At 35.4% G+C, this 25,163-nt stretch overlaps 1 protein-coding gene and 1 long non-coding RNA gene across 2 annotated transcripts; one reads left to right on the forward strand and one right to left on the reverse strand.

Moving 5' to 3' along the window:
- Positions 1 to 1,545: 1,545 nt before the first annotated feature.
- LOC125672373 (von Willebrand factor A domain-containing protein 3A-like) lies at positions 1,546 to 21,731 on the reverse strand. The gene is made up of 30 exons (XM_048908617.2): positions 21,500 to 21,731; positions 20,192 to 20,350; positions 15,578 to 15,680; positions 15,094 to 15,221; positions 14,900 to 14,989; positions 11,671 to 11,725; positions 11,438 to 11,539; positions 10,657 to 10,763; positions 10,346 to 10,471; positions 10,106 to 10,214; positions 9,754 to 9,951; positions 8,949 to 9,087; positions 8,579 to 8,682; positions 8,288 to 8,463; positions 7,989 to 8,108; positions 7,824 to 7,898; positions 7,631 to 7,725; positions 7,193 to 7,438; positions 6,914 to 7,032; positions 6,722 to 6,826; positions 6,485 to 6,572; positions 6,048 to 6,259; positions 5,822 to 5,940; positions 5,513 to 5,655; positions 5,268 to 5,412; positions 4,909 to 5,053; positions 4,619 to 4,770; positions 4,251 to 4,475; positions 3,695 to 3,747; positions 1,546 to 2,321 (listed from the first exon to the last, which is right to left on the reverse strand). The coding sequence occupies exons 1-30, from the start codon at positions 21,562 to 21,564 to the stop codon at positions 2,272 to 2,274; spliced, it is 3,753 nt and encodes a 1,250-aa protein (XP_048764574.2). The 5' UTR covers positions 21,565 to 21,731; the 3' UTR covers positions 1,546 to 2,271.
- On the forward strand, positions 16,135 to 18,365 carry LOC130053996 (uncharacterized). The gene is made up of 2 exons (XR_008802225.1): positions 16,135 to 17,427; positions 17,996 to 18,365. It is a non-coding gene; the product is annotated as an uncharacterized LOC130053996 (long non-coding RNA).
- Positions 21,732 to 25,163: the final 3,432 nt, after the last annotated feature.

Here is a 25,163-nt window from a genome sequence, read left to right on the forward strand (position 1 = left end):
TTTTAAAACTGATGTACGAAAGATGACTTTCGGTAATTTAGAAGCATGAAATCATTGTCCTTAACTTACAAAATGATTATCATAATTCAATATACTGCAGTTGAGTCTTGTTAAACATTTTTTTTTTTTAAAGTGTTATATCAATTAAATAAATCAAATTAAGTTGAAGTACGAATAGTTTTTTAAAGTTATATGTATTTCTGTAACGTTTTAAATATGTTTTATCAACATTGTAAGGCAATGTTATATTTGTGTTGGCTGGCAACATGTTAATATTATGTAATTTAAAAAAAAAATCATTTTCAAAAGAATATATTTAAAACACTACTTTGATTTGGGTCACTTTTTGAAAAACATAGTATATTAAGTATGTTTTTAAAATCTTTATTAAAACGTTTTGAAAACGTATTTTCAAATGTTTAAAAGAAAGATGATCCTAACATTTTCAATAATGTTTTTATAATGTTTTTAAAACGACGACAAAATGATTTTAAAACATTGGTCAAAAACGTTTGCTTATAGCGTTTTTACGACTGAAAAAAAAATGTTATTATAACATTATAAAAATGTTTTGTTAGTAATGTTTTCCGATAACATCCTTACAACAGGAATACAATGTTATGAAAACGTTTTGTGCTACCTGGGTAATAGCCCTAAAGTACATGTAGGTCAAAGACGGACAAATCCAGCTGAAATGCAAACTCACTCTTACACTTCTTAAGGGAGAAATTATGATCAAATTTCAAAGTCGTACATGCATCTGTTACAGAAAAAAGTCTGGAAAACATGACATCAGACGGACAGCCAGCGCCATGACATAATACGTCAGGGCCTTGCCCTGGACCCACTGGGGGCCTGATCAAGATGGCCCCCAGCCTCATAAAGTTCGCCCCCTAACCACAACTACTGGATCCGCCCCTGCCTTCCAGGGCCGTGGTTTTGATAAACTGGAATCAATAGACTGACATATCAAAACAACACATCATGAGCATTTAAACCATATTTTGCTTTATAGATTTAGGCAGTGCGGTTGTAACCACAAATATTTACAATTTCCAATGTTTTTTAACCTTCAATATCTTTACCGATTGAAATGATAGCCATTTCCTCATGAATGTGTTCAATGCATGCGTATGAATCTTGATAAATATAGTTCATCTATTTCAATAGCTGGGAAAACTTTGACAGAAATGAAAGTCAAATGTAAATATAAAGAAATTAATTTAATTTTTAAAATACATGTGGATATGAACAGCAACACTTCACGCCAGTATACTTTTCATGAAGCACAAATACGCTTTATGGCAAGTTTGGTTGATATTGGCTCAGTGGTTCTGGAGAAGTCAAAATGTGTAAAGTTTACAGATGAACAGACAGACAGAAGGACGCATGGTAAAATGTGATCAGAAAAGCTCACTTTCAAGAGCTGAGCTAAAATGATTTGGTTTTCAGCATGACAGAAGATATAGCACATATATCTAAACTACATGTACGTATATGTATCTGATGACTCCTTGTGTGATAAAATATAACAGTAAAAAGGTGTATCATCTATCTCTTTATTAAATACATGTATATGATGTATACTTCCCCAATTGTAAATTTAATGCTAAAACATGCGACAAAGTAATGAAAGATGAAAAAAAAATAACCCTGTAAAAAAAAACAAAAAAACAATGTGGCAAAAATCTATACACATGAACTAGAACTAAAAAATATCAACTAATTTGTTTTCTCCATATAACATTGAATAGAAAAATATCACAGACATCTGGTACTGTATATGTAATATGTGAAATATAACAGAAGATTCGGTATATAAATAAGAATGACTATTTAAAACTTGTCAGAATGGCACAAGAACTTTGACTTTTAGAAAATATAAAAGCAATGATTTCTTGCACAGAAAATTTATTTTAAAAAGTTCATTTCTATCAAAAGTAGAAATTGAAAATACATCTGTTATTTCATTAGTCCAAATACAATGCTTTTTTAAAAGGCTACTCATCTATTCATTAAAAATCATAAAAAAGATCAACAATCAGAAGATTACAATAAACTTTTACCCCAAGAAGATGCATTATACTCTCTTAATTGATTGAAGCATTTTTATCACATCCACTCTAAATCACATTCTCATACAGTCCATCTAATCTTAATATGTAAATGCACAATAACAACTTTGTCCTGGAAAGCACTGGTATACTCATTTAGAATTATTGTCCACTAATGCCAAAACTCTATTTTTACTCCATAACACATTTGTCTCTTCTATTGCACAGCTGTCTTTGGTTTACCAACAACAAATGGAGTCACGTTTCCTGAAAAACAGATATCCCAATTTACAATTTATTTCATATTTTGTTAATTTTAGATAGAATCTGTAGAGAATACACTGGCTTTTATTGAGCTACAAAAGCCTGCACTGTAAACTCTACTTTAATCAATTGCTACAAATTGTATTTGTTTACAAAAACCCAACTGTGACATCACTTCTACTTAAAAATGATAATGACCACAAACACTTTCTTTACTATCGTAAATGTAAATGAATGTAGAAATGTATAGAATTTTGTTTAACAAAATGTCATAAAAAGTTATTGACTGAATGTTGGGGAATATATCTGTCCTCTGTCTTCCTGCAGAAGCTGATCTCATAAGCTCAGCCCATTTTACAGCACAAAGACCACAATCCTGATATTCCGCTCATATTACCTATAAATGTTACAGAAAACTCTTTATATCCCTTTTATCATTTCAGTCCAAACAAGAGCTCTGCTATATGTACAGGACTATTAATACTTCCTATGAGATGCATCCAAAACTGTCTATATATTTAAAAAAAACTATATACAAGTATTTTAACATTGTATTCTCTCTAAAAATAAAATTTGAGATAGCCTTCTACATCTATGATACACATTCTATAAAATTATTGTTTCTACCAAAATTTTATAATCCCAATTCTTTTGTCCTTGAAGTAATTAGTATTCTAAATTACTTGATATAACTTGTAATTCAAGTTCTAATCACTAAGACACTTGCAATTAGATGGTAAAAGACAAAATTGGATTAAACTAGCACCTTCAGTAATACGTGGGTTTTGTTAATAAGCTGGGAAAACAGTAATGTACCTAAAAGCTAGCCTTATCAGATTCACTAAAGCATATACTGTAAGTCTGATACAGTATCCGGACCACGAGTCAGAAAATATGGTTTATGTTAACACATTTGGTGTGCAATGCACTTGCCATATAGCGGGAACAGACCTAAATGCTGTTAACCAAAGTCAATGAAGCACGGAATGTGATGCAGCATCATAACCACAAGCTGGAGAAAGTATTTGACTATGTGTCACGTCAGCAAATTTTGTTTGTACTGCATGTGTCATAAGGTGAAAATAGTCTCAAACAATGTCCTTAACAGAATCATTCAAGCACGGAATGAATGCCAGGTGCATGATCAGGACCAATATTTGCAAGGAATATCCCTAAATGTGACATATGTGCAGATTTGTATTCCGAATGTCTTCAGGTAAGAACAGACCTTAAAACACCCACCTTAACCTGGTGATTCCAGTATTAACCCCCCCCCCCCCAACCCCCCAACCCCCCCCCCCCCCCCCCACTTTTGTTGCTGGGGGTGTAATAAAAGCAGTTGAGACCAGAAGGCATTATCCTACACATGTCTATACCTTTGTTACTGGCAGGTTTCTCACTTTGTGATACCTTGGACTGATACAAAGATCTACAAAGAAACAAACAAAATCACTGCATACAAAACAGTAGCCCTTTTCACACAAAAAATCTAACGATTAAGATGACATTTTTAAAACAATGTAATTCTTTTATAATTCTTCAGTAATATATATTTCTGAATGAGCAAAACTACGCATATACACAGATGATAAAACTTGCATTCTTACTCTGGGCATAGTTGCACTCAATTGAATATAAGGCAGAGCTATATAAAAGTTTTCAACATTCTGCAATAAACCTTACCTGTGTGGGATATTTGGTTGTAACATTTGTTTGATGAATAAACTGATCATAAAATATTTCTGTTCTAACATTAAAGTCTCTCATAGTTTGTATGTGACTGTCCAAATCAACTTTAAATCAAACAAACCCCCCACCCATCCACCCCACCCACCCACCCCCCCAAAAAAACAAGGTGGGAATAAAACTAAATCATAAAATAGAATAATTAGTGAACTAGCCACGTCAACAGTCATTTAACCCCGAGCATACCTGTACTGTTTGGACTGTGAGAGGTATTTGCGGGCAGTGTTGATTTCTGAGCCCAGTCTGCGTAGATCATCTCCATCAAACTCTGGGAGATGAGGATACTCTGTGTCATCAAAACCTTCTGTCAACAGTTTGTGTGCGAAAAGTTGTGCGTCGAAATCTGTCTGGCAGCGATGGTATCTGCCCCCCGTCTCTTGGGCTAACAGATGAAGAAAATTGTTGGCAGTGCTGCAATTATAATTTCAAGTAAATATGCAAATTAATTAAATACCTCCAAAAACTACATTATACATGTACTTCAAATTGAAAATGTTATCTTTAAATACATTGTTACAGTAGTCAGATTAAATCATGCCTAGACTGTGCTTTACCTATCCGAGCAGTTGAAGGAAATTGTGTTGATAGGCACCCTTCTTTCTGCATTCATCTCTGAGACTTCTTTTAGAACCATTGAAGTACTAGTGTCTGGTTTTCCATCTGTTAGCATGTATATAGCTGTGACGTCAGGGTCATCAAAAGCCATCTAAAAGGAAAGTATAGATGTTATATAAAGACAGAGGAACCTGAATGATGACCAACCCATCTCTTCATAACCTCTACACAGTAAATGTAAATATGAAAAAAATGTACATGGAAACATATCATTGGTGAAGAGCCTTACCCTGAGCACCTCCAATGTACATGTGTTACCCGAGGCTGTGAATCTGGAGGACCATGACACAGCACTGTGACAGTTTTCCTGAGTGGCAGGCTCCAGTCTTTTCTTCCACTTCTCACAATCACCAGAGAATCGGATCAAGTTAAACCTACAAGTTTTTCCACCAAATCATAGTAAATCAGTTTTTACATTCTATATTAAAACTGATATTTTTGTTAATGTCTCTTTCCATAAAGTAATTAGACGTTTGCCAGTTTCTTTTGTTTTTGGTTAGTCAATTGGAGGACAGATCACTATGATTGCATAACAGACAATTTATATTTCAAGACTAGTTCCTGACAATATATGACTACAGGAACTACCTAGCACCCAGTCTGTATAGTTGATCCCAAATCAGGGCAGCTAACTCTTTCTTTAGCTCATTCATATACTGTTCCATAGATCCAGAGGTATCCACCAGGATGACTACTTTTTTGTGAAGGATGGTACCAAATACTCTTCTACTGCCTTTAAGAACAAGCAGTGCATGACAGACAATAATAACACTAAAATGAACAGGTACATAGGATCTTATATTAACTTCAAGGTTTTCATGCATGGTTCCTACCACTAAGCAGCCACTGCAGACGTTTAAGGTATCTCTTTAGCACTATCTCCACTTGCGCTTCATATTCCTTTAGTTCATGAGGAAGGAGTTGTAGGTGTTTGATAGTTCCTTTCACATTTATGCTTGGGAAAATATCACAGTATCTACAAAATTTTTTTATCAACAAATTGGATTTTTATGCATTATCCATATTTACATTGTAATACATGTAAATGCATTCCAAAAGTACTTGGTAAAAGTTTGCTCTACACCACTATATATAAGTTTCTGCACACAGAACATGGTTAAGCATACTTTCTTGACACTTACTTGGCTGAAACATGTTTGTGGAGGGACTTGACACTGCCTTCATTGTGTTTACAGTCGGGGCCGGACACCAGTTTATCTAAATCCAACTTCAGCTTAGACAAACTATACAACCTCATCCACTGCAACAATCAGCAATATCTTTGTATGCATTATTTCCATAAAATGCAATGGAAAAAGTTTAGTTTATATCAATATCAACTATATAATTATGAATCGTATGCAGTACCTCTTTTGTGGAGACAATGTCCTCTATGTCTGGTATATGTGGCTGTCCTACAGCTTTTCTGACAGACTTTTGATCGGGGTACCTCTTGATAACACTTCCTGTCCCATCTCCCATTTTTTGTTTGCTATCCAGGAAGAAACTGGTGCTGGCAAATCGTTTAGAGGATTTCACTCTTGACATGGGGTCTTTTGCTGTGCTGGGTCTATCCCGACCTGTTAAAGCATGACATACATGTATAGGGTAAAAATTAGAGAAATTTAAATGGAAAGATTATGATGAGATGAACAGAATAAAATTGACATCACTATATTTTTTTTAACAGAAAATGAAATCATAACATAACCTGTCAAAACTTTACGTTCTTTTATTTTTTAATTTCCTTTTTTCACATCCTAGAATTTAAGTTACCATATGAACCTGCCCGGGACCACACTTACCTGACATTTTATTCTCACGTGTGTAAGAGGCACTTGTTGGACGTTTTGATAAAATTTTGATTCTTTCCTCTCTAACCTCAGTCCTTTGCTGCAAAACACAACAGTCTCAGTGATATTTGAGTAAGATTCAGTTTCAATGATATTTGAGAAGGATTCTACTGCTATCATATAATGTTTTGTACCATAACATTCTGAAAATCATTACACCGAGTCCACTAACTGTAAACCTACACAAACCTGTCTGTATGAGGCGGGAGGGGAGGACATTGCTGACGGTAAAGCTTTCTGTCTAAGTCTAGGAGGGGCAGGGAGGGCAGACATCTCATCCATAAAGTCTTGTTGCTAAAATGAAATTAACCCACATTTTGTAAAGAATCCATCATGAATTACATATCGTTTTTTAAAGATTCTATATGCAATTATGCTTACATATCTATTTCTGTATTTTTTCTTTACAGATTCCACCAACAGCTGAACTTTCTTAGAGAAGTTCATAGCCTTGTCAATTTCAGTTGTGATATGTTGAATATCATCACTCTCGATGATACCTATAAAAACAAACACATGGCAATAAAAAATCAGTGCAAACAATGATACCTATAAAAACAAACACATGGCAATAAAAAATCAGTGCAAACGAATGCATTTTCAAATTTCTCCTCTACATGAAATATACAAAAGAGCCATAAAATTTTCAAAAAGATGTACCAGTTTCTCTGAACCAGTGGAATCTGCCTTTACTACAGTGTGCCATGTTTCTGAGACATTCAGCTGTCCTGGTAATGTTGGCATAGCGCCCGGGAATGGCTCCTTCTGCATCGTAGTCATCAACATTGAACAGAATAGAGTGGAGGTGGATGCCTCGTCCAGATGTGGACTGTTCTATGTAGGAGCAGCAGATGTCCTGGGTCTGATCAGGGACCCCACTGGTAAACAGGTACATTCCCTCCGCAACTTAAAAAAAATAGATCTTATATCTCACTAGACTGGTAAACAGGTACATTCCCTCCACAACTTCAGAAAAATAGATCTTATATTTGACTACGACCCTAATTTTTCATATCTTACAAGAGTCACTAGTTCATATCACTCTTATAACCTAACATTTTCAAACATGAAGAGAACAATACACATATAATCTCTTACAGATTTTGTGCATGATTTCCTCTTCATTTTCCACAGCCAGTTTGAATGCAGATAAAAAGTTCCTGCTTCCTCCACACTGAAGATCCAGGACCCAGCTAAAAGTATCATTTAATTAGATATACCATTTATGTGTTAAACTTGTTGAGATAGTCTCCATGTTGCTCATTACAGAATATTTTTCCTATGTACTTACTTCCATGCTTCTTGCAAATTAGCTAATGTCGGTTTCACCATGGTTGGTTTAAATGCAACTGCTTTGCTTCCAAACCTACAAAAATAAATAAATGTAGTTCTGCAATTGCCAAGGACAGTGAAAATACAAATGAGAGATGACCAATCACTGTCTTGAACTACTTACGCAATCATGTTAAAGTATTCTTTGTTGGCTAGCTGTTGTTCCATCAGAAGTCGGATTGAATGCTGAATGTGCACTAGGTAGTTCACATTGGAAATGGACAAGTCAATCATGATCACAACACTGGAAAACATACATAACAAACTTATTCATTATAATTCCACCTTTCACAATTAATCTATTCAATGAAATACTGATAAAAATATTCAAACTAAACATTTTAATATACATGTATATGTATATATGCCACAAAATTCATTGACAATTCATTTCTGTAAGTAAGAGTGAAGCTAGTTGCTAACTTTTTTTCCACAATAGTTCCAAATATCCTGCGACTTCCACTGGCCAGCCACTCGATTCTCTTCTCATACAGTCGTACCGTGCTGTACAGCTGCTTTTGATACTCAAACAACAGGGACATATCAACATGGATGTTCTTCACTGACCCATCATGCCACTGGAACTGAACCATGGCTTTCTAAACAGAGAACAAGAAATGCCGACTTCATATACATGCAACAGGCACAGCTGTAGGTATATACTTTAATTAATATAGACATAGCAATTTTAGTCAAGTAATTTTCGAGAATAACCTCATGAACTTGAGACTGCACTGCCTTCTTGATCACAGGAATAAATTCCTCTTTGTAGGAGTAAGCATTAGGAGCAAGTATCTGGTAGAGATCTAACCGCCGGGCTGTAAAGAAATGAAACCAATATCATTATGTACATGAACAAACACAAGTACAACATCTAAAACATGGTAGACTGATTTTTATAAGCAACTCATTTTATTGCAGAATGACCTGTGTATATCCCGGAGTTGCTCCAACATTCACAACACAATTAAAGATATACCAGTACAAATCAATTGTGATGACAAATTTGGTGAAAAAGAAAGTCTGGCATATATCAAAATCAAATTTGGATTCGAATAAATCTTGACCAGTTCAGCTCACAAACCTTTCAATCCATGTTGTTTTATCCATTCAATAGATGATCTAGCCTGGAACTTTGGTACCTCTAATTTCAGGGGAAGATCATGGCCTGGAGGTCGAGGAAGAAACCGAGACTGAGGAAGCTTGTCTACTTCTGTTGATATCTAAATATGAAGAACAGTACCATAATTCCAAACAGCTAAGAGACAGCATGGAGATCAAATCTGACACAATACAATTGCTTGTATTAACAAGTGTACCACAAACGGCACAACATACGTCTGTTGGACCTGTAAGCACATTATACATGTATACTCTGAATTAATAGATAATCTGGAAAACTGTTTGACCTACTTTTACCCCAAAGTAGGTCATGGTGCACTAATCCATCTGAAATGCAAACTGAACTTATATTCCTTAAAGAGGAAGCTTATGACTAAATTTCAGGGCAATATCTGTATCCGTAACAAAAACAAAGTTTTCTACCAAGTGATACTACAACCTTGACCTTGAAGAACAAAAGCATCCTCCACTTGGCATGAGGAGAATGTGTACCAAGTTTGACGGTCCTAGCCCCAATAGTTCGGTCTGTATTCTGCCTTCAAGGTTTTCCTATTAACTGATACTATGACCTTGACCTTGTTAACAATATGCATCTTCCTCTCATCATGGTGATCAAAAGTTTACAGTTCATTTTGCATTTTGTCTACAAGTTCCAGACAGACAGACAGACGGACGATGCCATACTACAATACGTAGTATTGCAGTTTTTATCTTTGATGGACATATAAAAACTGAGTCTTTGAACCATTAAAAATGAAAATGATTACCTCATTCATGATGCTAACCAAGGCACTTCCCATCATTCCATCTCTCATTTCCTTGATTTTATTGATAACTTCCTGTGCCGTTTGGATTTCCTTCAGTATGATACTGATGTCCGTACCTGTGTAGATCTGGTCCTCACAGTTGGCTGTGTAACAGTGGTAGCTTCCGTGGGATACCTCTGACAGGTTTCGCAATGTTATCTACAACAAATGCTACCATTTAAAAGCAAGTTACTGTTTCCTTGCAAATGTGATATGTAAAATAATTCACTAGTGAACTTTTTAGATTTACAGAGGATATATACATGGACATTTCTTTGGCCATAATCTGGGATATACCATCTACTACACTCACATTTGTCAAATGGTTACTGCAGTCATATGCTACAGTCTGAAGAGGAATTCCTTGTCCTATTCCCATCTGATGCACAAAGTCACACAAAATCTCAGATGTCTGATCTGGCCTGCAAAGTATGATCAAAGTTGTTTGCTATAAAAACCTAAGTTATGAAAGATTAATATGCCTTTTAAATTTAAACACATTGATTGAACACAATGTACAAGCAATGGATACCATACAAGGCCAGATACATACACACTACCCAAGATGATCATGACAGAGTCGATATCCTGAACTTTGATGACATGTTTGATAGCTTTAAGAAGATTGCATCCTCCAGAGGGCTGCATCCTCATCACCCATTCCTTAGCTTCCTCCACTCTGTGTAAGGAGTCACATACATGTATTACACAAGCATAAATGTCTACATAGAATCAATGGTGAAGAAAATGTCGATTTTACCCAAAAATAAACTTTATCAAAATGCCTTAGAAATTTATCAAATGGGCATTGAAGCAATAGAGTAAGAGTTAAGTTTCATGATCACGAAGAGACTGAGTGCTCACATTCTGCAATTGACATCCCTGGCTACTGGCCACAAGGGGTCTGTGTCTGTCCCAAAGGACATGAGGTAGACAGATTGACGTTGTGAGAGCTGCTCGTCAATCAAGTGCTGAAATAAACAAAAATTAAAAATGCAATCGGAAACTGAACAAGACAAAATCAAAACATGATTGAAGTGCTGAAAAACACACTAAGTGTTTAAAAACACAATCAGGTTTAGGAAGAGGCAAAATTACAAGCAGGTGCTGAAATAGGCATAAAGACAATCATGTATTGAAAAAGCAAAAATAAAGTTCCTGTACATGTAATAACAAGAGGTCAATCTGTAAAACTGGACACTACATGTATCCACATTTCATGGACCTTTTGGATTCCCCTTCCCCCCAAACCTTTAAAATCTTTATACTTAAACTTGAACATTAATAGGAAAAACAGATCTTTATTCAGTAAAGCAAATAAGCAAGTTTGACTACAAGAACATAATGCTCAAGCTGTAAAATATTTCAATCCAATTAATATATTAAAAAATGCACAAAATATATGCTTAAATTTTGTACACAATGATGAAGCAAAGAACAAGTGATGGCACAAATGAATGTGCAACATGCTAAAACACTAATGCAACTCTAAGTACAAAGTGGAAACATAAATAATTTCTGAAACCATGCAGTAACAAACTTGGTTTAAATCAAGATCTAAACTTGAAATTCATAACTCCACTCCTTGCAGCAGCACTTTGATAAAAGAACTTTTAATTTCATTCATATTAATGGCTACACTCACCACGAGTGACTCTTGAAATGCAGTCAATCTTCCAAAACCTGCATTTGCATCTGATATGTCGATCACCACTGCTATCCTCTTGCCACGAATGTTACCAAATATCTGGTGAATAATATAAAGAAACTTGTTGCTAATGACTCAAATTTCACTTGCTACAGAAAATCACAAAATCACATGTAAATACAGCTAATAGGGGGAAAAAAAGGAAGAGTTTTCTATGTTAACATTCTTACCCTTTTACTCCCCTGTAGTAACCATTTTATTCTCTTGGTGTACATCTCAATGGCCCTGAAAATACATTATAGGGTGTTGACAATATCATTATCTCATAGGGGCAGGAACACAAAAATCTTAATCTGTATTTGTGCAATTATCAACATAAACAAACATTAATCTGTAAGTATTGCATAGCAATACATGTCTCCAGTATCACTGCTAATATTCAAAGTATGTCAAGGATAATTTACAAAGTTGTCATTATCATCACATTGAAAAACTCTGCATTTGTATCCTCACCCTCGAGTTCTAATGTTGTGTTAGGAACATGTAACCTCACTGGGTTGTCCAGACTATTCTGTACAACAAAAATCGGCATTTAAATTTGCGCCTACCTAACGTCTTCTACATTCACAGCCTTCTACCTGCATTTATCTCCGAATGTGATTGATGTCTCAATCTCTTGTGTGTTTAAACAAGAGGCCCAGGGGCCTTATAGGTCACCTGAGTATCATGTAACAACCTTCCAATGTTTGAATTAGGTTTGTGTTTAAATATAAGAATTTTACTTTTGGATGGAAGAAACATTGAATAGCTATGTGGTCAGCCCCACCTTTGCACCAGAACCCCTGACCCAGGGGCCATAAATTTCAGTTTTGAAAGAAGCATCCTTGATCATCATTATCATACTATTAGTTTGTCTACTTAATACCCAGCAGCAGAGGAGAAGATTTTCAAAGAAATAAAATGCATTTTCACTATATGATCAATAGGGCCCCACCCTAATACCAGAACCCCTGACCCAGGGGCCATGAATTTCACAATTTTGAAAGAGGCATCCTTGCTCATCATAACCATGCTATTGGTTTGTCTACTTAATACCCAAGGACAGAGAAGATTTTCAAAGAAATAATGCATTTTCACTATATGACTTATAGAGCCCCACCCTAGCACCAGAACCCCTGATCCAGGGGCCATGAATTTCACAATTTTTAACAAGAGGTACTGTGAGCAATGCTCACTAAGAATACCCCCCGCTTACCCCAATCTCCCAAAGGGTGTTGGTAATAGGTATAAACTACCTCTTTTCTGAGTGTTGTTACTTCGATGTCCAGTGCGCATGACCTTTGACCTTTTGACCCCAAAATCGAAAGGGAACATCTTCATCCCATGGGTAGTCCATATGTATGATATGGTGACTGTAGGTGGAAAGGATAACGCTTTAGAGCCCGGAAACCATATTGCTACTTCAATGTCCAGTGCGCGTGACCTTTGACCTTTTGACCCCAAAATCGATAGGGATCATCTTCATCCCATGGGTAGTCCATATGTTTGATATGGTGACTGTAGGTGGAAAGGATAACGCTTTAGAGCCCGGAAACCATATTGCTACTTCAATGTCCAGTGCGCTTGACCTTTGACTTTTTGATCCCAAAATCGATAGGGAACATCTTCATCCCGTGGCTAGTCCATTTGTATGATATGGTGACTGTAGGTGGAAAGCATAACACTTTAGAGCCCGGAAACCATATTGCTACTTCAATGTCCAGTGTGCTTGACCTTTGACCTTTTGACCCCAAAATCGATAGGGAACATCTTCATCCCATGGGTAGTCCATATAATATGATATGGTGACTGTAGGTGGAAAGGATAACACTTTAGAGCCCGGAAACCATATTGCTACTTTGATGTCCAGTGTGCTTGACCTTTGACCTTTTGACCCCAAAATCAATAGGGAACATCTTCATCCCATGGGTAGTCCATATATATGATATGGTGACGGTAGGTGGAAAGGATAATGCTTTAGAGCCCGGAAACCATTGCGTCTACAGACGGACGGACAGACGGACAACCCTATTCCAGTATACCCCCCCACAACTTGTTGCGGGGGGTATAAAGAGGCATCCTTGCTCATCATTACCATGCTATTAGTTTGTCTACTTATACCTAGCTGCAGAACTGTAGCTCTCTGAAAAAATATTTTGACATAACAGAGTTATGTCAAAATATTTTTTCAGAGAGCTACAGTTCTGCAGCTACTTAATACCCAGAGACAGAGAAGAAGATTTTCAAAGAATTTCTACATTTTCACTATATGACCAATAGAGCCCCACCCTAACACAAGAACCCCTGCCCCAGGGGCCATGAATTTCACAATTTTGGTAGAGGGCTCAACACTCATTATAATTATGCCCACAGTTTGGCTTCTTGATGCCCAGGAGTAAAGAAGAAGATTTTTTAAAATTACACTCATTTTGATGGTTTTTGCCCCATCCCTCAGGCCCCAGGGGGGCAGGGACCACGAATTTCACAATTTTTGTTCCCCTCCACCCACAGATGCTATATGCCAAAATTGGTTGAAATTGGTTCAGGGGTTTCAGAGAAGAAGCTGAAAATGTTCAAATGTTAACGCACGACGCACATCGCACGACGACGGACAAAAACAGATAGCAATAGGTCACCTGAATGAATTCAGGTGACCTAATAAAAAATTGAAAAATCTATAATCTGATATTTTTGGACGATTGGGCAGATATGATTTTTTAATACTGGTAAATATTATAGTTTAAATTTCTTGAAATACATATGCGGCTAATCAGATGAAGTGGGTTACAAATTGGTATGCCTTTGTTACAATGTATGTAAATCTCCGACACAATAAAAAAAATACAGAGAACTAGTACTAGGCAGATCTAGTACAAGAATTACCATGACACTAAGTTTTACAATTTTTGTTCAACTTCTTCAAATCAAATCATTGTGAAAAAAGTCCAGAAAACAAAAATTGAAGAAGTTCATTCAACCATGAAACCAAGTCTTTCATTAGAATAGTTCAACCGTACAAAAGTGAAACTTGATCTGTATCTTCTTATTAGGTATACCACATAACAAACTTCAGATTCCTAAGTTAAAAGCATGTAGAGAATAAAGTCCAGAAAACTACACAAAGTCCCATAAATCTCATAAATACCAATCAACTGTGACAATTTAAAAATTATCTGTAAACATACATTAGTAAACAACATACAAAAGTCCAGCTTCTAAAATCAAAGCATGATGAAAAGGGTCAGTAAAACTACTAAGTTGTGACAGACAGACAGAGTGCAAACTTAGTAGTCTCCCTCCGCTCTGCCAATGGGGACAAAAATTTGCATAGCACATCAAAAACATTTAATTGTGAGAATAAATATATACACTACCAATAAATGCAAACTAATATATTTTAAAGAAACGCATATTTCTTACATGTTTAGTTTGTATTCAAATTCATTAACATCATAAGCTTCAAACTGTATATGCTGCAAGGCTTTTCCAGTTCTGTGATCTGGTTTCATGCTGAAATAAAACAGAAAAGTGAAATTTACATACATGCAACATTTCACTAAGTATCTCTGACAGCATCTCTAAAAAAGTCTATCAAGGAAATGAATTTTACATACTTTCCAATTTTGCCTTTGTCAACCAGGTCTTTAAGTGTCAATTTCATATATTCTACGCTGTGAAGTTTCAACCATTCCTCAGAATTTTGAAGTTCAGCATTCATCATGGCCTCAGAACTTTGTAGTTTCTACAAAGGAGGGATACACAAATACAACAGTTGATGCATTTCTGAACATTATTACTGCATTATGCCATGATAGTCTTCTCACCTATTGTGTATTTAAACAAAACATATCCTCCTTAGCAATACATGTACATTGCATACATGTATTACATCGTACATGAAGACAACTAAGAATGACTGACGCCTGAAGAAGTTTTAATTAACATTTGTTAATCCTGATTCCTTAAAATATCACAATGCAAATACTGTAAAACTGGTACTTTCTTTGTTAAAGGTGGTGAATTACAAACTAATTTTATCCAGACAATATAAAACAGAAACATTTCGAGGTCTTGTACATAAACATGATTATGGCTGACCTTTAAGTCCAGAGTCTGGTTGACATGGGTGACGGTCAGAGGATGGGGAGGCTTGGCATTCTTAACAACTGGTTGTACCCATGGAATTGGGTTTTCCCATGTCCTGTAAAACACAAAAAAAGTCTTTTAAGCAATTTATATAACCTGAGGTAGCAAAGTTAGCAGCTGAAAACTGATCTTTTCTCTTTTGTTAAGCAAAATGAATGAAACAGTGTTTGTCTCATTACATACTGCTGTTAAAAGAAAGACTTCCAGAAGTTTTACAGGTATCTTTCTTCAGAAATGCACATGGAATTTAAATGAGATGTCCCAGAAATTAAGAAGGTGGACATGGTGGAAGCCTTTTTTAAATTATGTTTAAAATTTCATTTTAGTGTTGATATGAAAAGATTACCTTTTTATTCAGACATGCAAACTTACTGTGTTTGACTAAAGAATTTGAAAATTCAAATGATCACAAATTAAAAAAATCTGTCAAATTACTTGTTAGTACCAGGGTTTGACACTAAGGCATGTCCGACTGACCAAGTGTACTAGGCCAAAAATAAAAATATGTTTGTTTCCCCTCGCCCCGACCGGGTCAAAAAAAAGGGCCCGGGTCAAAAGTTTTTTTGCCAAAAAATTGCGATGTTTTTTTTTTTTATTTCCGTAAAAAAATCGTGTCCGCTCCGTGTCGGTTCTAGACGTTACTTCTGCTTTTTTCGGAAGTTACCGGGATTTATCGATACTTGAAAAAATGGGTGACAGAATACACCTATCAACACTTCGCCACGAGTTACGTCCCTTTGCGGGGTCAGCCAAAGGTCAATCGGTGAAAAACCAAGTTTTCATTCTTTACCTTACCAAATGTAAGATGTTATTACTTTGAATTTTAGCCAATTACCAAGTTTTCATACAAGTTAATGGGTTGCCCCAATCTGGGGCATATTGTAGTTGACTGCAATTGATGGAAAAATAACAGATGTCAAAGCTACAGATAGGAAAATTACAAAGGCCAACGTAGGGAAATACGATTTTTATCCGGGAGATGGCGGACAAGGGACGTAACTTTCGCGAAGTGTTGATACGTGTATAGCGTTGTCGTCTACTGTAAAGATAAAATACAAACACACATCTAAAGTTGTGCCCATAATAGTCAACAGACTCTACAGTTTCTCCAAACACTGTACATGGAATGAGGTTTTGAATGATTTGACGGCGACCATAACATAGACAAGTTGGACGAAGTAACTGTCACCGTGTCGGACAAACTTGCCAACGGTGTAACTTTTGAGCCAGATTTTGAAGAACAGATACAAGTGGTTCACAACTTTGATAAAAAATTGAAATATGTACAATTTGACGTGATAAGAGACTTAGAACCAAATAACAATGTACCAAAAGGTCAAAATCCTCCTACATGTCCTACAGCTTTCGATGTTTTGATGAGAAAGTCCAGCACACTGACAAAGCTCCCTCAAAAGATTGATGAAGCCTCTCCCAGATTTACAGGTAATTTATATGCATTATTATATTTCTATCAAGTAGGTTTGAGATGGTGTATGGCTCATGTCTTAAAGTTATAAATGAGTCTGTCCCACACCATTTCATTTCTTTCTTCAATGTTCCCAAACTTTTGGTCTGGGGAAATTTATGGTAGGGGGTGTAAAAACGGTAAATTCCTAGGGGAAGTGCTGCCCAAATTTTTTTCAACATTGGACTTTGTCATTTTTTCACATTTTAAAGGGTCGCAGCTATACATTTGTGAGGGGGTGGACAGGGGTGTCTCCAATTCCCTCGAGATTTAAGAGCCTTGAAGCACACAACAGATAAATATGACTACACTTGCGGGGCAATTTTAGCACCAGAAGGTTTGTATATTTATTGACAATATTGTGATTAAATGACACTAAATAAGACTGGCATTTCTGACAGAACCAAACCACAAGTATGTTCATTTGTTTATCATCATGATGATCAATATCATAAACAATGGATACATGAACTAAGATGAATATTCACTGTTCAAATCTTTTTAATCAAATGACAAAATGTCAGAAGAACAGAAATTGGATTTGTGTGTTTGTCCACATTCAATCTGTATCCTTGCATTGTTCAAAAATTTAAATGCTTTTTGTAGGCCTTATATACATGTGCAGGATAAAACATGTTTGCATCTACCATGCATATTCCCCTTTTTCACTCTCCAAAAGGACATTCAGTATTAAATGCACAATCTGTGGAAATTATGTTTTTGGCAGCCTTTATATTTACAGTCATTGAATGATAACATCTTTATAATATTTGTATCATTGAAGTAATGGAAGTAGGGATGAATCTTTGAATTTAACCTTGGGTAATCTGAAAAAGAAAATAAAGAGCACAAAAACATTAAAATCAATTTTTTTCTCTGACAAGTGTTTTTTTTGTCACTTTCAGGGGATGTTCTACATGGAAAAGTTTTCACAAGACTCCAGCTTGCATGTACCAGTCACATTGAATTTGCATACTACAGCTCGGATGTTGGCCGCAAAGACATATGTGCATATTGTGTTGCAACAGAGATCCAAAAGGACAAGGACTTGTGCAAAAACTTTAAAGTTGTGCTGCCAGTTTGTGACTTGTGTCGTTCAAAAAAATTGGAAGTCCCAAAGAGAAATCCAATTAAGAAATAGTTAATTCTAGTCTGACAATCAGTTAATTCTAGTCTGATATTCATCCTCTCTAAGTCATTCTTTTTAACATGTTGTTTATGATTTTTGTTTCTACTTGTTTCTAGTCAAGAATAAATGTTTTTTGTTTATTTTCATTTATTTCTTTAAATAATGTTTTTTAAAGAAATGTCGGAGTAAAGAAAACAGAAATTACACATCCAGAGCATTCATATTAGCATACAGATTCAACGCCAGCAAGCCATTCCAGGATTTTAATACATAAAACATTGAAGCTCAACCAATCCTCAACATAGTAGTATAAATGTTCTCTTCTCCAGATGTTAAGCATTGAAGACAATCAGTGCCCTGTTTGACAGATCTGCTTTTTTTCCGACAATACATATAAAATTATATGAATTTAAAAAAAAAAAAAAAATATCACCTGCCTGCCTGGTCAGTTTCAAAAACTAGACCCGGGGGAGGGGAAACAAACATTCTTTTAATTGTGGCCCTAAATGATAGGTCCGGTTGGGTAAAATGCCGATTTACTAGTCCAACTGGTTGTGTTGAAAAATTTACAAGAAACTTTACTTTAAACCATAATATATTCTATTCTTAACTGAAAAATAACTGTAAAGAGTTTGCGTGATGACACAAAATTTCTATTTTTAGTTCTAATAGATAAGTCGCAGTCGGAAGTGATGTTTTACGACATCTTCTCGATGTTAAATGTGCGTAAAGTTATGTTTCGGATAAATAGATCAGGGTGTCAAGCCACTTTTGGTCTAAAAAATATAGGATTATAGGAATTTTTATTGCAGTTTACAGGGCAAATATAGGGATTTTTACAGCAGATTTATAGGAATAAATGGGGGTACTCCGGTTTCCTCCCACATAAATGACCCCCTAGCGCAAACATCTGTGCATCAAAGGAACCCATTGGAAATAAGCTTTCATGAGTTATCCTGGGTACTTACATGTATGTATGTATGTTTGTATGTATGTATATACCGAATAAAATATCTATCTATCTATCTACTGGGGAAGAAATGCATGTAATATCAAACATAAACAAAGACAAAATCCTTTGAGATGTGGACAGTTTTCCATCCAATAGACAGTTTTTATACAATCATCATAGTTATTCTTTTCATAACAATCCAATTAAATATCAATCTGGCATCAGCTCCTGGATTTTGGGTTGTTTTTTTTTTTTTTTTTTTTTTTTTTTTTTATCACTTTTGAAAATAGGGCTGTCATTGTTTTTGGATATATAGGGCTTTATAGGGATTTTAATGACTTATAGGGAAAATCTAGGAACCTTCAATTTTATACGAAAATATAGGAATAAACAGGAACTTGACACCCTGATAGATATGAATTTAATTGCTTTTCATTTAAAAAAAACCAACAGTTTATTTGAATTGGATATAAGAAAGTGTTTATCAAATTAAAAAATTATGTCATAAACAGCCATTTTTCGGTGTTGACATATGTGCAGGAATGTCTCTATATTCATATACAACTCTCGTCCTCAAGGAAAGATATCCCATGGCAAGAGAAAAAAAAAAGAAAAGGTTGGGAAGAAACAAAGCAGGACTTATTAAATACAAATTAAAAAAAAAAGGCTGAGGTCATTTTATTCTAAATGGACTAAAGAATTTTCATGCCAGGTAGAATTTAAAGAAACAGAAAATGTATCTGAAAATAAAAGCATCAAATTGAATGACAAGACTATAAAAAGGTTTTTTTGAGACAATTAAATGTGTTTTAATTCAAACTTAACGTTTGTCATTTGAATTAAGTATTCAAATATGGAGAACTATAAGTGTTTTCTGGAAAGTGGGTCAGGGCTAGTGGGTGTAAGGTCAGGTCTAGTAAAAATCATTTGAAGTAGCCTGACTGGTCTAGTGCTCAAAAAAGTAAATGTCAAACCCAGAGTACAATATTCATGATACACAAAATGATATATATCATTCACCTGGGATGATCATCAAAAGAACTATCTGAATCACTGCCATCTTCATCATCATCATCGTCATCATCATCATCATCATCATCATGTGCAACTCCTTGTTCTTCCTCTTCTCCCTCTGTTTCATCCTTCACAAAATTTCCAGTTTCTTCTTTGATTTCATTTCTAAAAATGGAAATTTGACATTAAACTTTAAATGATATTTGCAAAAGTTTTTTTTATAATTCAAATATATAAATCATGAATTGATTGAATTAATCAATCAATAAAATGGATGTCACAAATTGGCCACTGCACAGCTCTTGAATTGCTTTTGTGTCTGTGTTTCACATTCATGTGAGAGTTTTTGTGCACACTGAACAGATTTCACCAATTTTAAAAAGCATATATCTTTAATCCTTATTTCATTAACTTACTTGCTCCCTGCTTTATACTACATAAAACAAAGAACCCCCATTTCAACTTGGTGCCATTGACCACCCCTGCACTGCAGGTTGTCCTGCCAGGGGCAAAAAGAATCTGGGTTGTGTGTCTTAGAGGGCAAAAACAAAATTAAGGAGGGAGAAATGTAGTAATTGGGGCTATAGGAACCATGGATATCGGCCTGGATAGCTCAGTGGTTAGAGCACCTGACTAGTAATGCAGGGTTCCAGGGTTCAATTCCTGGTCCAGCGAAAGATTTTCTCCTCTCCCATATACTACAAGTGGAAGACCTAATCAAGTTATATGTTAAAGGTGTTGTTCTTTTCTGGGTATGTCTGCATATTACATTTACATTTTCTGCTGAATGGTGGTCTCGTGTTTTATAGGTACAGGATATGATATAATTTCATCAATCTGTTGGTAATGAGCCCATTTTAAAAGAATTTTGGAATATGATGGTGATGTTATTTGTTTTGCATATCCCTTCAACATCTTGTATAGTAATTATCTCAGACATGGAGATAAGAAGAGCAATTACTACCTCTATGCGTGAAATGTCTCCCGAACCACGGGTACTTGACCACTAGACCATCTTCTGTATTTCCCCAAGCAAACTAACGACGCGACATAGGCGATTTATATTTTCAAATATTATTTTTCTTTCTTTTTCATGATTAAGAATTTAAAAACTCAAAATTCGACTACTAAAATATTGAATTTGTTGGGGGGAAAACCCCAGATGGGAAGGGGTTACACGCTCCAGAGACTGAATGCAAATTCCATGAACCCCATTACGGGAGATTTTGTGTTGCCGAAATTGCCAGCGGCAAACACCATGTACCCTCCATTTGAACAGTCTCTTGCAAAACACGTATACAATATATTTCTTACTCTGACTCTGACTCCTCAAGAAGACTTGTCTTCCTTTGACTTCCACGACCAAATATTGAATCCATATTTCATAGATAGATATTGAAAGCTATTTTCTTTCGGCCATAACTGTTGTCGTTGTTGCTATCGAAAAGACGCAATCTGATTGGACACAATACAACGCGCACTTTGTCTTCAAAAAAAGAATTTTGATCCCGATCAAAATGCGCCACGCCAAAACAAAACAATCAAAGGAAAAATGAAAGAAAGGTAAATAAAATAGAAAAAGGACACATCTTTTAAGAGAGCAAAGTTTTCAATTTAGAATAGAAATGAATTCATTGTTAAAATTTTGTTATAGTAAATCAGCAAATGGTAAATGATGGTTTCAATCATTCTGCATTAATTGAAACCATTAATGAAGTTCGCAAATCTTCATCATTTTGAAAGGTAGTTTGTGGACATTTTCCCATTCTCAGTGAAAGCTCACTCCATTTTATTGTATGCGTACCTGTTGCTACCAAAGAGATTTTGTTTAAAATTTCGTAAAACCTCCCACTTTTTTTAAAGGTTCCTTCAATACTATATGTAAATATTTGTTCTAATAAATGGATTTAGTAACTTTTAAAAGTTACTGACTTTATGTGACATTTTAATCCGAATTTTTATAGGACGAATAATACTTGAAGTTTCATATATTTAAGTAGTTAATCTTCACATTACAATTAAAAGTCCTAAAAGTTTCATAACTAAATAAAGAATTTCCCAACTAATATGGATCATAGATCAGTTGTAAAATAACGGTGAATCTACAGGAGCGCCATACTCTATACCTACCTGCAAGTGTTCTGTAGTTTCATCCATGCCTTAAATACATCTATTCAAAATTTGATTTTTAATAACTTGAAAATATTGTTGATATATTCAATCCCATAGGAGGTGAATTTAGTTAGCTTAGAATTAGGTTTGAAGTTGCTCATCCTCACAATGTCCCACGAGCTCGGGTGGACTCTGGACCCCTAACATTGTGAGGATGGAAATTGCTCAACTACCTATTTGTTGAGATAAGATGTTCCATTGAAACTATAAATGATTTTAGATATATCATTTTTAGGCCACCATCCTCATATTTTCTCTTGACAAGTACATCTTTTATAATACTCTATGAGTTAATTAAGCCACTCCATGCAAATGAGAAAAAGTCGTTCTAATTCTTTACAATAAGCAATAAATGGGTTAGGGATGGCCATAAATTATGATTCAACAAAGTAATACTTTTTCATAACTGTTATCTTGCCAATGGGAGTTAATGTCTCTTTCGCCATTGATTTAGAATTTTTACTAATTAATATTGGACCATAATCTAATTTAGGTATATATTTCAAAGCAACATCAAAATGAATTCCTCTCAAAGTGAATTTGGTGCTTCTCCAATTTAGATTTACTGTTCGGAATAAGAACATCGATCATTACTGATTTTTAGGCAATTCATACTGTTTAAGTTGTAGAATAATTGCATGATACATAGACCAGACATTTCCGAGAAACTACTTAGAATACTTAATAGAATTTCTGAGAGACTTTGGTGAGTCGTCTGCAAGTGGACATTTTTTTCTTCTTTATTTTTTCTCTTCTTATTTCTATTGCCAACATTTCAGCACATAAATAACATTTTGCACACTACGAAGAAAGAAAAAAAACCCGACAGATATTAACAATCTACATCGTTAACAAAAACGATCCACTAAATTAAGGAATAAAGAATCTTTAACTGTAAAAGTGAACTGGAATGTCTTTTAAAGTTAGAGATTGTTTATTCCTTAATTTTGTCTTTTAGTGGATCATTTTTGTTAACGATGTAGATTATAATATTTGTCGTTTTCTCGTACGGTGTAGGATGTGATATTTGTTTGTGTAATCAATATATGTCTCTTGATGAAGGTGCAGGTTGCCTCGAAAATTTAAAGTTTAAATAGCCAACAGTGTCATGGCCTTTACTTACTCTCTCTCTCTCTCTCTCCACACACACACACACACACACACACACACACACACACACACACACACACACACACACACACATATATATATATATATATATATATATATATACATGTGTATATATATAAACTGAATTCCAACAGCACCCGAGATACCTATAAGTGTCGGATCCACATGGATACCAGGTGAAATACAAGAATTATAAAAAGCACTATAATGACCAACGACAGAACAATTACATTGTAAAAAAAATTTCAGATGACCGTCCCTTCCTAAAACAAGAGATGTTTGTAAAACACATATGCCCCCCGTGGTGCAAAATTGAAAAGGGTTATACACACACACATCATTTGATTGAGAGTAGTATTATCAATTCAAAATATTGAGCAGACAATATCTTTCTATGTCAAGAGTGGATTGACCATGTGACCTAAAAATCAATAGGGGTCATCAACTCCTGAAGATGTACCAGTGTACCAAGTTTGATGTCTGTCAAGCAAAGGGTTCTCAAGATATTGAACGGACAGTATATTCCTATGTCCAATTTGACCCTTGACTTTTGACCATGTGACCTTAAAATAATTAGTAGTCATCTTCTCCTGAAGATGTACCAGTGTACCAAGTTTGATGTCTGTCAAGCAAAGTGTTCTCAAGATATTGAACGGACAGTATATTCCAATGTACAGTTTAACCCTTGACCTTTGACCACGCAACCTCAAAATCAATAGGTGTCATCTTCTCCTGAAGATGTACCAGTGTACCAAGTTTAATGTCTGTCAAGCAAATGGTTCTCAAGATATGGAGCAGACAGTATATTACAATGTCCAGTTTGACCCTTGACCTTTGACCATGTGATCTGAAAATCAATAGGGGTCGTCTTCTCCTGAAGACGTACCAGTGTACCATGTTTGATGTCTGTCAAGCAAAGGGTTCTCAAGATATTGAACGGACAGTATATTCCTATGTCCAGTTTGACCCTTGACCTTTAAACATGTGACCTCAAAATAAATAGGGATAATTTTCTCCTGAAGATGTACAGTGGACCAAGTTTGATGTCTGCCAAGCGAAGGGTTCTCAAAATATTGAACGGACAGTATATTCCTGTCTGGTGTGACCCTTGACCTTTGACCATGTGACCTCAGAATCAATAATGGTCATCTTCTCCTGAAGTCGTATCAGTGTACCAAGTTTGATGTCTGTCAAGAAAAGGGTTCTCAAGATACTGAGCAGACGGTATATTCCCATGTCAAGTTTGACCCTTGACCTTTCACCATGTGACCTCAAAATCAATGGGGGTCATCTTTTTCTGAAGATGTACTGGCGTACCAAGTTTGATGTCTGTCAAGCAAAGGGTTCTCTAGACATTGAATGATCAGTATATTCCTATGCCCAGTTTGACCCTTGACCTTTGACCTCAAAATCAATAGGGGTCATCTACTCCTTAGGATGTACCAGTGTGCCAAGTTTGATGTCTTTCAAGCAAAGGGTTCTCAAGATATTGAGCGGACATTATATTCCTATGTCCAGAGTAGATTTACCCTTGACCTTTGACCTTTTGACCTGAAAAACAATAGGGATCCTCTTCTACTCATAACTAACCAACATATGAAATATCATTATCATCAAGTGAATGGTTCTCAAGATATTGAGCGGACAACACATGGTCTACAGACCGACCGACCGA

The sequence above is a fragment of the Ostrea edulis genome, chromosome 4 (assembly GCF_947568905.1).
Source record: "Ostrea edulis chromosome 4, xbOstEdul1.1, whole genome shotgun sequence".
Lineage (NCBI taxonomy): Eukaryota > Metazoa > Mollusca > Bivalvia > Ostreida > Ostreidae > Ostrea > Ostrea edulis.